Source organism: Miniopterus natalensis, chromosome 5 (assembly GCF_054644295.1).
Source record: "Miniopterus natalensis isolate mMinNat1 chromosome 5, mMinNat1.hap1, whole genome shotgun sequence".
Lineage (NCBI taxonomy): Eukaryota > Metazoa > Chordata > Mammalia > Chiroptera > Miniopteridae > Miniopterus > Miniopterus natalensis.
Genome location: NC_142085.1, coordinates 23,946,827 through 23,967,414, shown reverse-complemented (window position 1 = coordinate 23,967,414; position 20,588 = coordinate 23,946,827). Strand labels below are relative to the sequence as shown.

The following is a 20,588-nucleotide window of genomic DNA, read 5'->3' as shown; positions in this document are numbered from 1 at the left end:
TGGATTTTAAAACAGTAAGACATAATAGTTCTTTGATCATAAGAACTATTCTATTTTATAAAATGGTAGAAAATGTCCAAGTATAATTAGTTTCTTTAAAAACTTGTTACTTGACTGATACCTGTAGGTCTCTGACATACTGTGAGGAGGTAGGATCTTCTTTATTCAAACATAAAAATGAAACCATTCTGCTCTTCTTGACTTGTATGCTCTTCGCTACTTACTCCAGCAACTCCTCTGTCTTTTTAGGACAGCTAGAGATAGACCATGGTTTTATTATTTTGGGGTAACATTTTAAAGCTAAGATACCCTGCACACAAATATGGGCTAATTTCTACTTTATTGATCCTAAAAACATGATGTCTTTAAACATTTTTTGTAAAAACGCCTTTATGCTATTTTGAATTCAGCAGGTTGTGTATGTACAGCTAGGTTTTATGTTATATCATTACAAACTTCTTCATGTTACAAGATTTATATATTTGGGTGCATTTAATGCAGCATCCATATTATTCATGTTAATGAAGTGTTACAACTTTAAAGAAAAATGATCATACAGTTTTCAATATCCTGGGGTTTTGTTTCACTGAATCTATTATTGTCTTAACAAGGAATATAAATGAAAGGGTTGATGTTCTGCAACTAAATTATGTTTCTTATACAGAGCCTGTCACCCAGTCTAACATCAGCTCCCAGAGAGACACAGAAAAGCAAAAATTATCCCCAAAGTTTATTATAAGGATTACCCTGAAGTCTTTTGTGATTATGAAACAAATCAATCAAAGTATGGTGTCTGTGCACTTAAAGAATGCAGAAACAGGAAATCCAAAAGCAGTCAAGACTTGCAAGGAATCTTCACTCCCATATTAAAAGTACTTTTGTTTAAAATTTTACATTGACTACTTAGCCTTCCTATTGAGGATATTTGCAACAAAAATAGTTGTCAAATTTGTCAATGCAAAAAAAAAAAAAAAAAGACAAAGTAATTTAAGTAGCAAATATCAAGACCCTTAAAGAGTCTATTAAATATGTGTATTTTATGTAGAAACACACACATATATGCAATCTAATTTTGAGAAGAAATGATCTCTCCTCCCACAGTTTTAGTTTAAGAAAAAGTAAAGCAAAATAATTCAAAGGGAAATCATGGTATATATTATATTGATGATTTCTCAATACTCTACAAAGAGGAAGTAAATAGGATATGATTTTTAAAGAAAGAAAAAAGCCAAAATAAAAGAAGATTCACTACCCCAAACTGCTCAGTCGAAAAAAGAAAATCATAGTAAACTGCATGGGGATGGGTACTGTTTGTCATGATTTTGACTTAAACAGTAGATTAAGACTTTCCATCTCTACAGATTGATGTCTTAAGGAATCCTTGTAATTTTTTCTTTTCTTCTTTTTTTGGGGGCAGGGATCATCCAAGGGTGTAAATTATCAGGAGGATTTCAATAGTATTTAAAACATTTCAGGAAAAGAAGTCACCTTCGAAAGTACTTGTACAATGCCCTCCTTTTGCAGGTGTGTGATAAAGTCCAGTATCAGGAGTGACTTCATCCAACACCAGGCATGTTAAGAGTTCTTGTACAGACTGCCCGACTTTTTTTTTTCTTTTAGTTGACTGCCCTGACACCTAACAATTGAGGAAATAGAGTAAGAAGGGAGAAAATTTGAAAGATGGAAAAGCTACAATTTTGCAGAATTATTCAGAGCCAATAAAAATGTATGTCCCCTATCAAACAGGGCTATCATTATGAGGAGAGGCTGCATGGAATATGGGAAAGTCTATAAATGGAGGCTTCCTTTCTTCCTCTGTGTAAATCAAACAGGGAAAAACTCTTAGTTAAAACAGAAAAAGAAGACACCTAATCAGTGCTGCTGGAACTAAAATGTCCCTGGCAGGGACAGTATTGAGCTTCATTTGTCACAGTATTCTTGGAGCTGAAAGGCTCCAGGAGATGGTGTAGTCCAGGGGGCTTTCTCTATTACATTTTGGGCAGGACAAGTTTCATGGGGGAAGGAGATGCTGTCCTGTGCATTGCAGGATATTTGGCAACCTCCCTGGCCTCTTACCCACAGATACCAGCAGTACCTTCCTTTCCAGTCCCGTCATGGCAACCATAACATCTAGGGCAAAGTCACCCTTGTTGAGACCCTCTGGTCTAGGTCCAATCCCCTCATTTAATCAGTAAGTTCAGGTTTCACAAATGCACTGAGTAGAGCTGGTTGACCACACAATCTCAACTAGAACCCACGGTGCAGAGCTCTTTATGAAAAACCAAGCTGCCCTAGTTTCCCTTTGGTTCAATTATACATCAAAATCAATAAGGTCATTAGATCCTGCCTGAATGCAGGCTCTAAAATGGGAAGGTGAAACAAGCTTGACCCTACCATTCCTTGAAAAAGGGTCAGTCCTTTGACCAAATACAATTCATGAGAACCTAATTGTTCCTGGAAACCGTTTAGCCAAAGATTGAGAAAAACACTTCTCTTTTTCTGAACTTACCCAATGGAGTAAGTATCATATATACTTGCTTTTATTTGAGCAGGTAAATTTGCTAAGCTTCTCAACTCTACAAGATAAAGATAACTGGCAATCCAATTCCTGGTAAGTTGTTTACTTTCTTACCAGATGTAGTTTTCTATTTATAAGGGAAAGTAAGATTTTAAAAAATGTTAAAGACCTAAAGGTCCAGAAGACAAACTGATATTTGGATGGATGGCCTACAATAGATTAAATTTCACTTAGGATGCCCATATTTGGAGATTAGAACATTATTTTGAAACACTCTAAAAACCTATAGCTCTCCTGTCCCTAAGGAATCACTGATTTTGAATTCACAGATTAGCTACACAGCCTCCTTTCCATGTAGCCTTTGAAATGAAATAAAATAAAAATACATTCTTTAATCTTGTTTTCCTTTTCACATATAGTATTTATTTTAAATGACTGACTTCGCTGGCCTGAATTCATTTTTCTATAGGCTGGATTTCTCAAGCTGTCTTTGTTTTAAGGAAATGCAAAGAGTTTATTTACCAGTTTTAGTTCTCTGCCTCCTATGCATTTTTTGGTTGCTCTTCTCAATTGGATTTATTTTCTCAGCCTAAAAATCCTACTTTAGGTTATTTTATCTTGGATCAGAGAGAGAAAGAGAAGTTCCCAATTCTCTTCACATAACTCATCTTCAAACTTATATACCTAGCTGTGACCTTTATATCTGTCATCATCAGTTTGTCTAATTTCACTCACACTTTAAAATATTTAACAACCTCTCCAATGATTAGAGATTATAATGTGTGTTTCAAACACATCAATCATAGCACATATATTCAAATAATACATCCAACGTTTACTGTATACTCCTCTATGCATTCTACCTTGATTCCACTCATGAGTTAAAGAAAGTGTGCAGTAGAGAAAATAAAATGACAAGTCCTTCACTCTGCATTGCCTACCATCCTTCAGATCATTTCCTCCCTCCCTCACTATACAGTTTTAATTCCAAAAATTGTAGAGAGTGTCCTGGGAGAGGGGCACTAGTTTTACCCAAATTGTCTTACATACCATAATACAAAATCATGCCAAAGGCATGTGATTGTTACCAGCTACAGTTCTATTCACAGGCTGACCTTGACTCAAGGTTCAAGGTGAAGTTTTGGGATAGAGACTCCTGTGAAGTAAAACATAAGAATGCATATATTTTTCTTGTAAAGAAATAAAGCGAACTTTCTAATCTCTCAATAACATTTACTTTAAATATTATTTTAAATTATTTTTACACAGATACCTTATCTCTATGGACATTCTAACTATTGTTTCATATTTTTCAGATAAAACTACCATAGAGGTTTTAATTAGGTTCTAACAAGAATTAAAGGCCTTATTTTAACAAGGCCTTATTTTAAAGCTGGAGTATACTTTCCATCATAAATTCAAAATAGGGCAATGACCATCTCTCTTAAATAAAGATATATGATGACATCATGAGTTAAGAAAAGGTAGAAGAGCACATATACATAAACTTTTCAGATTGTCATTGTTTCCCAATAGATTGGGGTCTAGTCAAACACCACAGAGTCACCAAGGATTTGTTAAGCAACTAATGATTCAGAGATACACCAATTATTATAATTCAGTTGCTTAATTACTAGAAATATTGAATAATTCTATCTATTATGATAGAAGTGTCAAATAGGTCTTTTTGTGTTTGTTCATTTTAAAGCAAGTAAAAATCTCTTTAAGAGTCTTAAACCTACATAAGGCAAGGGAAGGGAGACAGAGAAGTAGACTCCTTTAGCAATGTAGACACTGCAACAGAAAATTACAATTCTTTAGTTCCAGTCTTCCAACCTTGATGCATAAACAAGGTCAAAAGAGAGCTAAAGCCTAATAAAGGGAAAGAGAAAATCCTAAGTTTCAAGAGGTGATCCTATCTGATTATATCCTAGAGGAAAAAGCAAATACTGTCTCTATAGGACAATTTTTAGAAATATATATATATAATATTTATATATATATATATAAAACTAAGAAAGTGGCTTATTATATTAATGATAAAGTATCTATTACATATAGTACTCTAGTTGTTTATGGTAAATTATCTATTACCTACTACATATGGAGGAAGGGAAGGGGAGGGAGGGAGGGAGGGAGGGAGGGAGGGAGGGAGGGAGGGTGGCAAAAGAAAAGAAAAACTCACAAGGATTTCATTACTTGGATAAACAAAATTGGCATGGTAAAAGTTGGAGAAGCCCAACCTCTGAGCTTAGCCCTTCCAAAAGAAATGTAACACTACAAGGAATTTCAGTTCTTTATCTCTTAAAACAATTCAACAAACAATCTAATCACTTCTAGACCTAAAAAAATCAAACATTTTAATCTGAAAAATATTTCTTAATAAAAGATTATTTCATGACAAAAGACAATGAGTCACCTTGATTGAGAAACAAATGTTGAAAAAGTAGCAATTTGTGGCAGAGCCAGAAGTCATTCAGATTAAAGGGCAATCCTGTCAGTTTCACCTTATGAAAGAGGTGAGTATTTGCCTTGTAACATTAACACACGGGTGACATAAAGAAGTAAAATTGAAGGTCACACTAGAAATAAAACTTGATGAATCATTAGAAATCTGAAAATCACCCACATAATCATCAAAGTTTAATGTCAAGCACAGAAAGTTTGGAAAAAAAGAGAAGCAAGTTGTATGGCTAAGAAAAATCAGAAAAAAAGATAGAATTTTTTAAAAAAAGAAAAAAGAAAATTCCCTATAATTATCCTTTTATGTTCTCTCTGAAGTGGTGTGGAGGAAATTTGCTAAATGATCATTTTCGCATATCAATACCTTATCTTCCCTATTGAGAAGCAAGTTCAAAGGAAAATAAAATTTAAGAGGCGTACGTTTTGGGAAGCATTAATTCCATTTTTTAAGAAAAGAAAACAGTTCTGGGGGAAAAAATCACATTAAACAACAAAATTCCCCCTTTAATTCTACCCCAAACCTTTTTTATACATTACTCTAGGGCTTTAAGAAGGAAATGACATACCTAATATCATGGGTTGAATTACTAATTTATAAAGAATGAGAGAGAATATTTTACATAACTGAGGTTAGCAACTACTTTTTATATTAAGTATCTTCAGGGAAGAAATCAACCTTTATCTAATTAGATACATTATGTGACCGGAAAGCAATCGATATATTTTGCAAACTCACAAGTAGTCAAATTAAAAACCACTTGTCCGTTTAGCATCTTCATTTTAATCAGTGAATTGATCATATTATCAATAGAACTATGCTTCAAAGCACCTCATAGTTTTAAATCCATATGTGGAGAATGGGGACATTTTGTAATAACTCAATAGGACCACAAAATGATACAATGATGGATTCAAAGGTAATTTCAGAAAAGCATAAATTTCATTATGAAGAGGTTTTATCAAAAAACCCATCTAATTCAGAAAGAAAAGAAGCTTCCTAGCCTATGCCATTTTGATGTAAAAGCTGTTAATTAATAAGCCTCAATTACTTTATCCTGCATGTGGTTTCCAGCTTTCAGAGGATGTCTCGACGCAAATTTTCAGTTCATTATCAGTTCAAAAGGCTGCCCAGTTGCACCTTCTTAAGCTACAGTAAATACATTTCCGTCTGCTCTCATCATCTTTAGTGTCTGATGTTTTGCAACAGAGAGTTTTGAAATCATGTTTTATGGCAGTGAAGCTGCTAGGGGACATTTATTGACTTAACAATCTCATTCAACATCTGTCATATGGAACTGTCCCCAGTATAAGGCAGATTAGTGAATGCAAGCTGCTTCAATTTGGCCCAACATTCTGGCTAAAGAATTTTCCATTACATGGGTGGGTGACAGCAACTGACTTTGGAACCGTTCCATTTACTCTGTGGCGGCAGAAGAGAGCACCATAGTAACGAGGACTGAATTTGAGCTCACTCTCTTCTACTGAAGCGTTCTGATGAAGCAGCAATGCTGACAGTATAAGTTGTTATTACTCAATTTACTTTTCAAGTAGACCTAAGCATCTACACTTGTGAGCTGTCGTTAGTATCTGCCTCCACTGTAGATTCTGGTTCCAATGAGATGGGAGTTGGAGCTCAATATGAAGAGGCAGGTTGATAGTATATGGAGTTTCTCACTGTGCAGTGACCCCAAGGTTCTATCATCGTTTCCCCTCTCATGCAAGGTCAATGAATAAGGTCAGGGAATGTTTGGAATGCACTTTTAAGTAGTATGCTGGAGTTCTTTCAATTCCAACAGTCTGCAGACCCCTATTACTTGCCATGTTCCACACAGAAACTGGGATACACAAGAGAATAAATTGGTTGAAAGAAAAATAAATAAGATTATGTCTTCAGGACCTTAATTTTTGCAAAATAACTTAAATTTTCAACAAATTATGTGAAAATACATAGGTTATGTTGTACATAAACAAAGCTTTAAACTTGCTATATAGTCAGGAAAAGCAAAGCAAAGAAATGGCAACTCCTTTTAATGACAAGAATTTTCTGCACTTGAAAATGAAATTTATCATTTTAGAGGAGAGCAAATTGTGATAAATTATTGGTAGATTAATTTGAAATTCTACAAAGAATCTTGTTTAAAGTAAAATGCATAAATTGGAAATTATAACACAATAGGAAAAAGTTATTGTATTACAGAATTAGATCATATCTTAAAGAATGTAAGTTACATGGATCATGTGTGAAAATCACGAACTATTGGCATTTTTGTCACATAAGAATAGATTACTCTTATAAAGTTTTATCATGATCCTATACTATCTAAAATGTTACATTAAACCTCTAAAATGTTAGTGTCATACAAGAAATAGATATTTAATGTGTTTTGTTGATAATGAAAATATGCTTTCTTAACAGGAATTTTCATTTTTGTTATGTGTGGAGTTAGTTAAATCAACCCTGTATTTAATTTAAATTGAGGAATATATTATATTCCATTAAATGCAAATAATTTCCTATAATTATCATTTTCAATATTATCAGCACTTTCTAAAAATTTTTAATTTATCAAAATCATGTCAGTCTTTACAAGTGTGTACAAATAAACAGAAAATATTTTCATCCCTGCTTTATAAATAAAAACTGTAATCAAAAGAAAGTATTTATAATGAATTTTTTCAAGGCTATATATGGACTTCAGATCCAGTCAGAGTTCATCTTAGAATTTTAAGTAACCCAAATTTTAGAATTTGAAGGACCCTTTTAAAGTACCTGACCCAAATGCCTCATTTTATACAGCCGAGACAGAGGGAACAACTTGCTCAGGGTTATAAAGCTCATATGTGGCAGATAAGATATTCCTTATGCTTCATAAGTATAGATGTCATTTATATTTTCAAGAAGATAGTTATCAGTTTCAAACTAAAACTTAAAAAGAGTATATCACCTTATATTCCTTTTATAAGACTATTTTTTAATACAGATTACCAGATGTCATGATCTTACCTCTCTTAGTTGTTTCCAAATTTTTGGATTGCTTACATTGTTTATTCATGTAATGTTTAAGATATAAAATATATACCCCATGCCTGTTCATTGCATTATAATAAGACAAATAAACATATAGAGTTTTTCTTTGAAATAATTTATGAAGGCTTATATTGTATAAATGTGTATTTTTATCTTTTCCCCAAGTATCTAATAAAGCACCACTGACAACCTTCCATTAGACCTCCTCCAACATATAGGATATATTAAAGAAAGGTAGTAAATCTTTTTTACACATAAACCAAATGAACAAGGAAGTCTTAAATAACTTGAGAACCTATCTTCTAACTATGTTGCTCAATCTAGGGCATCACATTATCTCTACGTTAATATTAATCAGAACAATAGATCTTTTGCCAAGTGTACTAATAAACCAAATCTAAAACATTACATTTCTTCAAAAGAAAACAAAATTTTAGAAATAAGAATACAACACCTATATGATACATCCAGCTAGTGACATTGTGATGTCTTTATAGAGAGTAATGCTTTAATCCCCAGAACAATATCGGCAGTATGCAGAAAATTTTTAGAAAAACATTAAAATACTTCAAAATATCACTTTGGAAATATATAAGAATTTATTTTTATCATGAAAAAATTGACCTATTTTATTACTAAAATACTCCATTAAATGAACAATTTCTTGCACATACTATATTCATAGAACTATATATTATATATAGCCTTTATCGAAATATCAAAGATTTTCTTATACATTTACTTACCTGCTCAGAAAAGAAGTCACTGTTATCTTTCAGATATTTACTGAAAGGGTTGGGTTCATAGACTTCCTCTTCTTTTTTCAATAATATTTTGGATTTTATAGGTGCTGGGCGAATTACTCCAGGTTTAGTCTTCAGGAACATCAAATAATTTTTTTTAAGAAATAGAAAAATAAACAGAATTAAAATAAATAAATATGTTTATTATTAAGCCATTCAAATGTTTTCACAAAATTTATAATTTTTGAAATTTTAAGACAATTTTTCAAATACAGAAAAACAGCCTAGAACTCAAATGATTTTAACTAATGTAACTTAAGCTTTCAGTTAACTGTTACAGCAATCAACTCATAAAGATTCACTATCATGATGTTCAAAATGCAAAATCTTTTTCGTTTCTCTAACTAAACATGTTCTTGTATTTCTTTGCCAATGCATCCAGTCAATAACCATTTCACGTGACAAATTTTTATTGAGAGCTTCCTAGGTGCCAGACAGCATCCTCATTCTGGGCATGGTAGGATAGATGAATTTGGCACATTCACCAATCCCATAACAACTTTTCTGGAAACTGTGCCCCCTTCATGTCCCCAAATTTATAGAGCTAGGCCTCCAGAAACCACATTCAGATTATGTATGATGAATCCAGGAATGGCCTTCTGACCTAAATGGGTGGGAAGTGGGCAGCAAACAGATTTTCTTTCCCAAGAATATGGAATAGGTATTTAAGCTGCTATGTGGTCACTTTGGAAGATTGAAATTATATTATGTCAATTTGGAAGCCATGGGAAAGCCTTAATCTGTCATAAAACAGATCTGATGAGATCAAGAAAGATAAAGCAAAGTGCATGAAGAGGCAGCCAAGAGAGCAGAGACTTTGAGGGCCTTCCAGATGAATTCCAAAACATTCCTAGGGCCCAGCTGCATTTCTTGTCCTGAGGCTCCCTAAGAATTTTCTTTTACACTTTTTTTTTCAAAGTCAGGTTTACTTCTGTAGTTTGCCATTAAAGAGTTTTAGCTAATAGACCAATCATTCAAGATTCATAAACTTGTACCCAATGTCAGTTTGATGGAAGAGGGAGAGAGAGAAATCTAGTTTGGGGCAATTTCAAAATGATGTTTCCCAACCACCAAAATCTTGTTACACTGTAAAATGTCACAAAATGATTGATAAGTTTGCAAAACCATCCCAAACAAGAATTCAATAAAAAGTTGTGACTCTTTTTCTGTTTAAGCATTTTGCTGTAATCCTTCTTCTCCACCCCATTTCCTTCCGGAAAACAGTAAATTAGCTCTCCTCAGTCAATGCTGATGCTTACAAGTTAAGCCTTAAGGGACTACATCTATCTCTCTGCTCTATAAACTGCCTGAAATATTTTGAGTCTTGAATAAATGTCACTCTGCAATACTGTTTTCAATCAATATTTTCTCATTTGTCCTTTATATGTGCCAACTGGAGAAATATAGGTTGAGAAAAGTCTCTGTCTTCTCCAGGCTGAGAAATATCTCCCGCTTCAGAAACTCGAACTTTCTGCAAGGGGGAAAATGAACAAGTAACATCCAATTATGCATGAAGCCACACATTTGAATGTACATATGAGAGCAATATCCCTTCAGTAAACTCAAAACAAGAACACAGCCCAGACAGTTTCTGATTTCTACAGCCACCTGTAATAAGGGAGATGCCTGATATCTGAGTCATGATCCTAAATTGTCCAGATTACCTGTCTCTCTTTTCCACTTGACTTCCTATTTCATTTCTCCTTCCTTCAGCTCCCACTCCTGTACTTTCTCCTCTCCTGCTCCTTCATGAGGCAGGAAATCAATACAACACCACCCATACTCAGGGTCTACCAGGGTCTAAAACCAACATGGAGCTTTAAGAGCTAATCTTGGTGGCGGTACGCAGAAACACGAGAGCAAAGAGAAGAAATCTGACCAGGAGCACTTGATATGCTAAGAGAACCTCTCTACCAGAAAACATGACCAATGGTCCCTGTATTTCTAGCAGGCAGATGTTTTGGGTTATCCTGGCCTGGAGCCTTTCACTCAGATCTTCTCTCTTGGGATCTTCCTCTTCCAGGGTGAGACCAGAAAAGGACTGTTCTGGTTGGTTGGATATCAAGTACTTTCAGTATCAGAATCAGTTACTGATGCTTCATCTTTGCTTCTCTAGCAGCCTTTATGATCCTTAGTTCCTATGAGTTTCCTGGATTTGATGGTTGTCTGACAACTTGATAATGATTCTCTGCTTATTTCTTCTACTTAGTCAGGTTTTCCACCTGCTCTCTTCTTGGACTCTGGCCATAGGCTTGGTCTGCCTGAGGCCTCAGAGTTTTGTTCATTCTAGTTTGCTTACTTGGTTTTGATATGGTTGCCCTGAATTTTAGATTATATTTATCACCTTTTTTAGTCTTAATTTTCCCCTTCACCTTAACTTGTTGTCACTCAGTAGTCAGTATTTCATAGACATAGAGGTCAACTTTAGGCAAAAGAAGACTAGGCATAGTTTTCCTTCAACATAGTTCACACTTCCCTCCCAACCCTTCACTCTACTCTAGCACACACTGTGACAGTCCCTCTTTGGGGAGTTTGCATTTGCTCTTTGCTTTGTCTAGAACTCTTTTCTCTCTTTCCAGGATCTCAATCTCCACCTGTTCCTCTTACCTATCTTATTGTTTTTTCATAATACTTATCACAATCTGACATCAGTTCATGTTTATTTTCTCCACTAGAATGTAAGCTCTGTGAGGCCAGAGATCATTGTTTTGTTCACTTTTGTATTTCCAACATATAGAACCATGTCTGAAACTTAGGAGATACTAAATAAATATTTGAAGAACAGATAAATCAATTGACATGCAGAAGCCCAGTATACTGGCTATAATCCAATATGAGTGCCTCAACAAGTGTTGGTTGCCAGCTTGGGGTCTCCCATTATTTTGCCTGAATTTAATTTTTGAACACAGCATAACCCAGGACAGGGAAATTTTGCAGGATAGAAGATCCACACTTCCTTTTACAAATAGAGGACCAGAAGAAGGAAAGTACATTAATGACTCCACCCCCAATGATAAAAATAAAAGGCTGAAGTTATCATCTCTGATGGATATAAGAAGTCAAGGCCAGAGAACACTTCTTTAGGGTCTTTACAAAATGTAACCCTCTCCACTAAAAATAAGTGGGGTTTTGCCCCCTGTCTGCTTATGGTAATAGGCAATAAAACTCAAAAACAAAAGATGACAATACTATCATCTTTTTTTGACTATTCAAAAGTGAAGTGGAACTCAGGAGATCATACCTAACTCTATTGTTAGTCACGAGGGCGAAAAAGTCTAAGAGATAGAGTATGTGGAGTCAGTCCCCAGGGCCTGTAGGCAGGTTTTAATGGCCTATGAGGCACTGGTCTGAGTCTGCTGTTCATTTGTATTTATAACTCATCAAATATACACTTATACTTCAGCACTGCTACTTGGGCACCGCAAAAATAGACATTGTTTCTGCCCTGTGGAACTTATAATTCTATGACAACAAGCTGGTACTGCCTCTGGCTAGAGACCAAAGTTGAAAATTAACTGCCAGTACTGACCTAAAAAATCCATTACTAATATTTTAAAATAATGACTTCTTAGAGCAACATCTTTCTTAAATTAGTAACTTCAACTAGTACTGATATTTTTTATTGCCTCTGACTACAGTAGTAAGCGCTGAGGTAGTTATGATGAGGGAACAAAAGAATTGAAGAATACGGTCCCAGTTTTTCAGGGCTTATTTTTATCCTTTTGATGAAATAAGATGTGTAATAAAACAGCAAAAATGTAATAAAACACAGAAAATAGAAAATTCTGTGAGCCTAGCTAGGAATTCTACCAATTTGATATATTCAAAGAGTCTGTGAAAGTGGCATAGTTACCATTGGCTTCAGTCTTGTCTTTATTCTCCAGTTCTTTTAGTTATTTTTTAAGAGTTTCTGTGGTACCCTGGTCGGTGTGGCTCAGTGAATTGTGCATAGTCTCATGCACCAAAAGGTCACCAGTTCAATTCCCGCTCAGGGCACATGCCCATGTAGGGGCTCAATCCCTGGTAGAAGGCATGCAGGGGCCAGCCAATTAATGTTTCTCTCACATCAATGTTCCTCCCTCCCTCTCCTTTTCTCTCTGTCTAAAATCAATTACAGGGGGGGAAAAGAACATTAAAAAAAAAAAGAGTTTCTGTGGCAACAAGCTCATAGAAACTCGAAACCATTCTACCAGTCAAGACTATTGACAAAAGCATCATTCTCTAAATTATATAGCTCATTTACTCAATTAATAAATGTTTACTAGCTCTAATTATTGTTTAAATAAACAATATTATATGCTCAAAGCAAATTCTTAATCTTTTCTTCCCCCTCAAAGAAATACCTCAAATTTCAAAACACTACAGTTTTTAAGATTGGGGAAAAAAACACAAAAGACACACAAAAATTTGTACCACCTATTAGCCATGGACTATTGACATGGCATTGCAGACATATGTACTTCAGGTTTTTTTCATCAGAATAATGAAAATAACAATTCCTGCCATACTGACTCAAAAAGGGATTGTGAGGATCTAATGAGATAATATGCTTGACATAACTTTGTACAGAAAAAATAACAGCATAAAAGGAATTTGAAAGGAAAAACGTTTCCTTTTTTCTATTTTCACATTTATAATACAGTGTTAATACAAAATGATTATTCATAAGAGTACCTACTTGATGTGGTTTTCCCCCCCAAAATTATAATTACTCTGGTGGTTGTACAAAAATAAATATGCATAACAGTTCAGTAATTATAAACCATATCCCATGGCTCAAGAAACATTCTGTGGAATGTACACAACACAGATTGGCTGGATTGCAATATTTCAATGGTTAGAGAAAATACAATAGCATGACTCAAACCTGAGGAGGCGTAGAAGACAAATGCTGTAGCATTTAAGTGTGTTGTGTCAAGGAAAAAGTGGTCAAGGACAAACTGCCTTTAAGCTTGAAGAAGACATCAGTTCTACACAAAAGCTTTCAGGGCCGCATTTTCTGAACAACAGAGACTCAAGAGCCCTCAGAAGGATGAGTCATGCACCACTAAAGAAGGGCACATCAGCTGGCATTCAGAACCGGGAACAAAGTATCTGCAAGTTTAAGCCCTCTTTAGTGTTCCGGGAAACTGCATTTGCTTTTACCTGTATATGGTCATGTGGCTTATTTTTGAAATCTACTGTTTTGTACTCTCTAGATTCAGTTTTCCATCATGGGTAACAATGAACATTTTATACTGGCATGAAATTTCAAAAGCAAAAGGCAAAGGTCACTTAACCCACACTCTCCCACCTACCTCCAAGGAAGACTGGTGCTTCCCCATCTTGAAGACCCCAACCTGTTTTACTATCCACAGGAGAGACACCACCAGCCTCTGCTCATATAGGTGTACCCCAAAATGCGCATACACTTTAATAGCTGATAGATCGATTTTGAAAATGAAATGTAGTTTAATAAACACTGCCTTTATAATTATTCACAGTGGGTGTATATTTTGGGGGGGTCACCCTGTATTGTGATGACTCAGCTCAGGAATTAGGAAAGCATGTGAAGTGTCAACCTCCACCCTCCTTTCCTTTGCTCCCTTTATCACGCCAGGGGAAGCACCATCCACAGGTCTCCTGGGAAGCACCCTGGCTTCTCTTCAGTAAGTGATCACATCTTTGCTAAAACGCCAGCTCGACACAGATATCCAATGAATGTCACACTTTCATAGAGGCCCAGTTTCCCCACTTCTTCATCAAACTTTTCTTATTCCCCTCGAATTATCTAAAATCTGTAACAATTCCTTTTGAAAGTCACACAGAACGGGCATGATCACTAACACTGCGATCTTAGATAATCTATTTAAACACTTTGAGCCTGTTTTTATCTGTAAAAATGATCGATCATATTATCTCAGAGATAATATTTTAGGCATTTTGTGAACAATAATAACACCTTCCGTATGTACAAGCAACATTGGCAACATCACATTATGCTAGGTGAGCCTTCCAGTAACCCCTTCAGGGTGACAGAGCAAGCACACCAACCTCCATTTTCTAGATGGGCATTTCCAAAACCTTCATCTCTAAGTTCCTTTTCAGTTTTGATGTACTGTGATATTGTTTAATAGCAAAAGGAAAAACTGAGGCACAGATTGATGAATTCGTTTCATTAGGGCCCCCAAACTATTCTCCCTGAGCTCACTACAAAATAATTTGCTACCAGAGTAAAGAATAAAAATATATTTTAGGAGTAAGTTTCAGGTCATATTTTTTTTCCTTCCAATGTTGAATTGGCACAGTGACAATGTAAAGAAGCAAGTATGTAAGCCAAGTTCAAAAGAAAAAAGTTGTGAAAAAGTGATATATCCTTAAAAAGCCAATCCTCCAAAGCAAAATGGCTTCTGTATTAAGTTTTTGCTACCACATATTTTCATTTCAACCAGTTTATTACATTTCTCACCTAAAATAGAAGTCAAATAATTTTAACTAGTTATTTTATATAAAGCATACATTTACTTTTTTAATTTAATTATAATCTATCACATGTTCCCAGTAATTTTGTTTTTCTGTGCTACACATACAAGTATACACATATATAAACAAAAAGCAGTATGTATTACCAGAATTATCTGTCATATTGTCATAGGGCATCATATATATATATATGTGTATGTATATATATATATATGTATGTATATGTATATATGTATATGTATATATATATATATATATAGTTTTGTTTTTCAAAAGCATTCTTATTTATTTAAATTATTCAGAACTTAACCCTGAAGAGAATTCATGATGGTAAATATTGGAAATTCATTCATAAAAGTGAAAAAATTATAATTTCATTCATAAATTATATGACTTAAAACTAAAAATATTATAAGAACTTAAAAATCAAATGTCAGATAACATCCCTGCATGCAATTATTTCTAATCTATTTTATTCCCAGGTAATGTAAATACAGGGTTAATGTTATGAAATGAAGTCAAAGTGATTGAACTGAATAATTAGATCAATGCTGGAGATGTTCTTTTTTTACATGATAAGCTTACTTGATAATAATCCCTTTACAAACCTACCTATATCTCAAGAGCATTTTGGTATTAAAATTTAATTTAAAACTTGGTTAAGAAATTCCATGAACTCTTTAGAGAAAAAGTCTGAAGTAAATGCAAAAATATTATCATTAAAGTCAGTCAAAGCAATGCTTTGTGTTTTTCCCCCTAGAGAACACAACATAGAATTTACAGAATTATTTTATTATGCAGAAAGGGGCTTATATATTATATTTACAATGAATGACTTGTTTTTACTATGTCCCATTTTATGAAGTCATTATGTATATTTGCCCCTTTTTGAAATTGTTTCTTAAACTATTAAGCCAAGAACTGTCATATCTATGTTGGTGATAATATATATAAACCCCAAAAATAAATATTTTTATATAACTAAATATATATTTAATCATTCAATATCTAAAATCTATATTTCTTACTCTATTGAATATAATTATATATGAGGATATTAAAAATATTCTTGATTTTCTACATTACTCACAAGAAATACAGGTATTATTATTTGAAATATTAAAAAAGTTGTGGTAACATTTCCATATCTAAAGTGGGAAACTGTTCATCTGCATTATGTTATTGCAGTGCTTGTTTCCATGGCAACTTCCTCACTTCACCGTGTTAGTAACGATAGACTCACAGCACTGGAAAGGCCTGGGAAGTATGCAATAGAATGCTCTTGTTGTTCACTTAGGAGTTTGGGGCTCACACTCAGGTTCATCACTTACCTACTGTCAGCCCAGTAGTTAGTGTCTGGGCAGGAGCTAGAAGGTGGGTCTTTTGGACTCCACTCCAGCATTCTTTCAACTATATTATTCTGCCTGCCACTGCTCTAAACTGATTGCCATTAAAATTATACACACACAGACACACAAACACAATCCATATATATGTATGGATTCATATATATGTATGATTCACACTATATGTATGAAGACCACACAATCCATATATATATACACTATATGTATGAAGACCAACATACCCAAGCAGTTTGATTGAGTCAGGACATTTTAAGAGTTAAAATGCCCTTTTATGATTTTTTGGACAAAATAAAAATATTGTTGTCATTGTGGCGTGATAATGACAGATGACTTGTTAGCCATGGATGCAGGACACTAAAACAACTGCTTTAAAGGGAGGAAAAATCAGTATTAAGCAGTGATTTGTCTTCTTAATGTCTCAAACTGCTTTACCAGAAATTTTCATTAATTTTCCTGAAGGTGTTCAGGAATTTACAGTTATAAACAATAAAAATTAAAACTATAAAGAAAATACTTAACTAGTAATAGACAACTTATTGCATGGTTTTAATTTGCTAAGAAAATGTAATTCTCCTGTTTAATCAAATTTTTATCTATAAATAACAGATTTTACAGTTTCAATCTGTGCTCCCCAGAGCAGTAGTCACTATCCTTGTGCTGAACCATTGAAACATGGCTCGTCTGAATTGAGATGAACTGCAAATGCAAAATACACAGTAGGTTTCAAAGACAGTGTCCAAAAAAAGTAATGTCCAAAAAATATCTCAGTGTCCAAAAAATATCTCAATTTTATAGATTATATGTTGAAATGTTTATACAGCATTAAGTAAAACATATTGTTGAATATAATATATAATACATTGTTATAGATTATATATAATCCATAATAATATATGATATAATTGAACATATAGTAATGTAATATTGAATGTGACCTGTTTCTTTTTACTTTTTAATATGGCTACTAACAAATTTTAAATTACATATGTGGCTTACATTTATGATTCTCATTATATTTCTATTGCTCATCACTGGTCTAGACCATTCTCATGCTAACCTTTCTGTCTGAAATACCTTGTTTCCCATTTTCTCCAAGTCCAGAACCTGAACCTACCCTACATTATTTAACATGACCTTTTCCTTGCACCCTCTTCTGATATCTCCCATCAAGAGGTGAGCTCTCTCCTTCTCCAAATTCCAACACCTTGTTTCTGACCCCACCAATTCTATTCTGGCTCCACTACTCAAATGCAAGTTACTGGCAAATAGGGTGTGTGTGTGGGTTTGTGTATCTTTATAGCCTGCAAAACAACTGCCATGGAGTGTTAGTAAAGCATCAATAAACTCTTATTAGAAAAGGGAGCTAATTAATTTATATGTAGTAAATTTATTCTCAGTCCACTTTAGCTCAGATAAAGTTGTCTTGAGGGATCAGAATTTTCTAAAGCAGGTCTATGGCTTAGTAAGAGGATACGTACCAGCTGACTCTCCGATACTGTAGAGGATGGTGAGGAGAGGTTTGCCTGCAAAATATAGACACGGTGTTTATTTAGCAAAATTCATAATTTAGTAAAATAATATATCTATGTTGCTAAGTATTTTGAAGTTCTTTTATCATTAAAGTAATATATGTCCATTGTAAGATTTTGAAAAAGTATAAAATTAAAGAAAAAATATTATTCTGCCACCAAAAATGACTTTCAGCATTTTTGGTACATTGTCTTACAATACTTTTCCTGTGTGTTTTTATTCAGCACACATAATAGTGAATATGATGTTTTATGTGGTACTTTCCCTGGACATCTTAGCATAAGCACTATCACAAGATTCTTTAAGGTCACATTATATTTCACTCTCTGCATACTCCAGATTTTACTTAATAATACCAGGCTTGTTGGATATTTATATTTATTTACTGCAAATTGAAACAAAAACCAGATTTTTCTTTAGGTATCTTTATAAAAAACAAAACCAAAGTTTTCATAATTTGTGAAAGAAAATGATTTGGTTTTTAAAGTGGCTCTAAATTAGAGAGAAGGCCAATATTACTTCCTCACCCTTGGTTTCTGTATTTCACTCCTTTTGTCTGAATTTAGTTTCTTTCTTACTGAAGTACATGCTTTGGTAGTTTTTTCAGACCTTACTGTCTTGGATTTTGTCTGAAAGTATTTTTATTCTGTTCTCATTCTTGAATGAGAGTTCCAGTGGAAATAAAATTCTGGGGTAATAGGCATCGCCCTGCAGCATCCTGATGGTACGTTCCACTGGCTGCGCTTCTGTTACAGCTGTCAGTCTAAATGTCACGACTTGGCGGATCAGCTGTCTTCACATTTGGTTAGCCTTTAAGATTTTTCTCCCTGACATTCTGCAATTTCACTATGATGTGTCTGAAGGTGAATTTCTTTTTATGTATCCTTTTTTGGGACTTGGTGTATTCCTTCATTCTGAGTGTGCATATCTTTCTTTAGTTCTGGCAAATTCTCCCTGAATATCTCTTCAAATGTTGCCTTTCTCCAGTTACATCCAATCTCATCTTACGCAGCTTTCATTAAATATATGTTGAATCTTCTCAATCCACCTTCCATTTCTATAAACTTCCCTGTCGCATTTTTATCTTGTTATGCTGCCTTCTGGATGGTTTCCACATAGAAGACTGAGAGCTAATTGATTTTTTTTTCAACTGTATCCTAGTAGGTTTAACGTTGCAATTGAACTTTTATTTAATAAATTTATTTTTAACTTGTAGAAGTCCTAGTTGGTTCTTTTTCAAATATGTTTTTATGGTAACTATAACTCCTGTTAACTACTTTCATATTTTTAATACATTTATAAATTCTTTCCAGATTTTTCTATAGTCCCTCATTGCTAAATCTCCTATTTCTTGTATCTGCTGGCTCTCTCTCATGCCTCTCCTCCATGATAATCTTTTGTCATTTTATGTCTGTTTTTTTTAAGCTCATATTTAGTCAGGGTAACTTGTGATGATTTCTGTAGGTGTCTTAAAATCCCTGAGTTAAGAAACTACCTCTACAATACATTTCAAACTGACCCTGGTTGGGGCCCTAGGAATTTTACTGGCTCTGGACCTGTTTCCATTTTATTTTATCGCCCTGATATTTCTAAACCTCAAGGGTGACATACAACCACATCTTAAATTTTACAGTTTTGGGGCCTATTTTCTTATGGACATCTATTTTACTACCCAAGAATAGAGGGTAAAGATAACAGATGGATTTATCTTTTTTCTGTTTCATGTTTTATGTCCAATGTGGCCTTCTAGGCTGCTGTATGCACAAAAAGTATTCTTGCACAGGTCTTAGACTTATTACATAGTGAAAGTTAAAATCTAAACTCCTGGCTCCCAGCACTTAGGTTCTGAAGTGCTTATGTTCCATCAGAGATTTAGCTTCTTAACACTCTCACTTGGAGCTCCCACTTCATCTCTGGCACTCAGAAGTTGATCTTTCTTTTAGGCTCAGCGACATAGGCATATTTTAAAAGTTATATTTTATCAAGCATTGTTGTACTTAATGGGAGACCAAGTTCCCACATCAGCTAAATTTTCACTTTCATGGGAAATAAGCAACATATAGATGCCTAATTACAAATATATTTAGCTAAAATATAATAAAGTTGTGTTCCTAAATATTTCTCTTCTTTTTAAAACTGCAAACATTTTCAGGACTTATAACAGATGTGTCAATATGGCTTTCACTCTCTGAGAGATGAAATATACTGAAAATTGAACATTTGGTGGTCCTTAACGTATTGCCAAGTATACAGGCGTGTGAATCACCGAACATGATGAGGCACCTGCAGTCCTTCTTGTTTGTTTTCTGCTTTTCGAGTCATGCCATTCTTCAGGACTGTCACTGCTTGCTGCCATTCCTGGTGGCTCTGTGGCGGCAGGATGTCTCGGCTAAGTGCTCCCATCTCTAATTGCTGCA

The 20,588-nt window shown here is 34.2% G+C and overlaps 1 protein-coding gene across 1 annotated transcript in view; it reads right to left on the bottom strand.

Annotated features, from left to right (window-relative positions):
• Positions 1-20,588, bottom strand: part of MLIP (muscular LMNA interacting protein) — a 203,948-nt gene that overhangs the window by 30,194 nt on the left and 153,166 nt on the right. Inside the window, exons 10-11 of the mRNA XM_016198059.2 lie at positions 18,120-18,164; positions 8,756-8,884 (exon numbers count right to left, since the gene is read on the bottom strand). Of these exons, the coding sequence (XP_016053545.2) occupies positions 8,756-8,884; positions 18,120-18,164 (174 nt within the window). The remainder of the gene's footprint in view (positions 1-8,755; positions 8,885-18,119; positions 18,165-20,588) is intronic.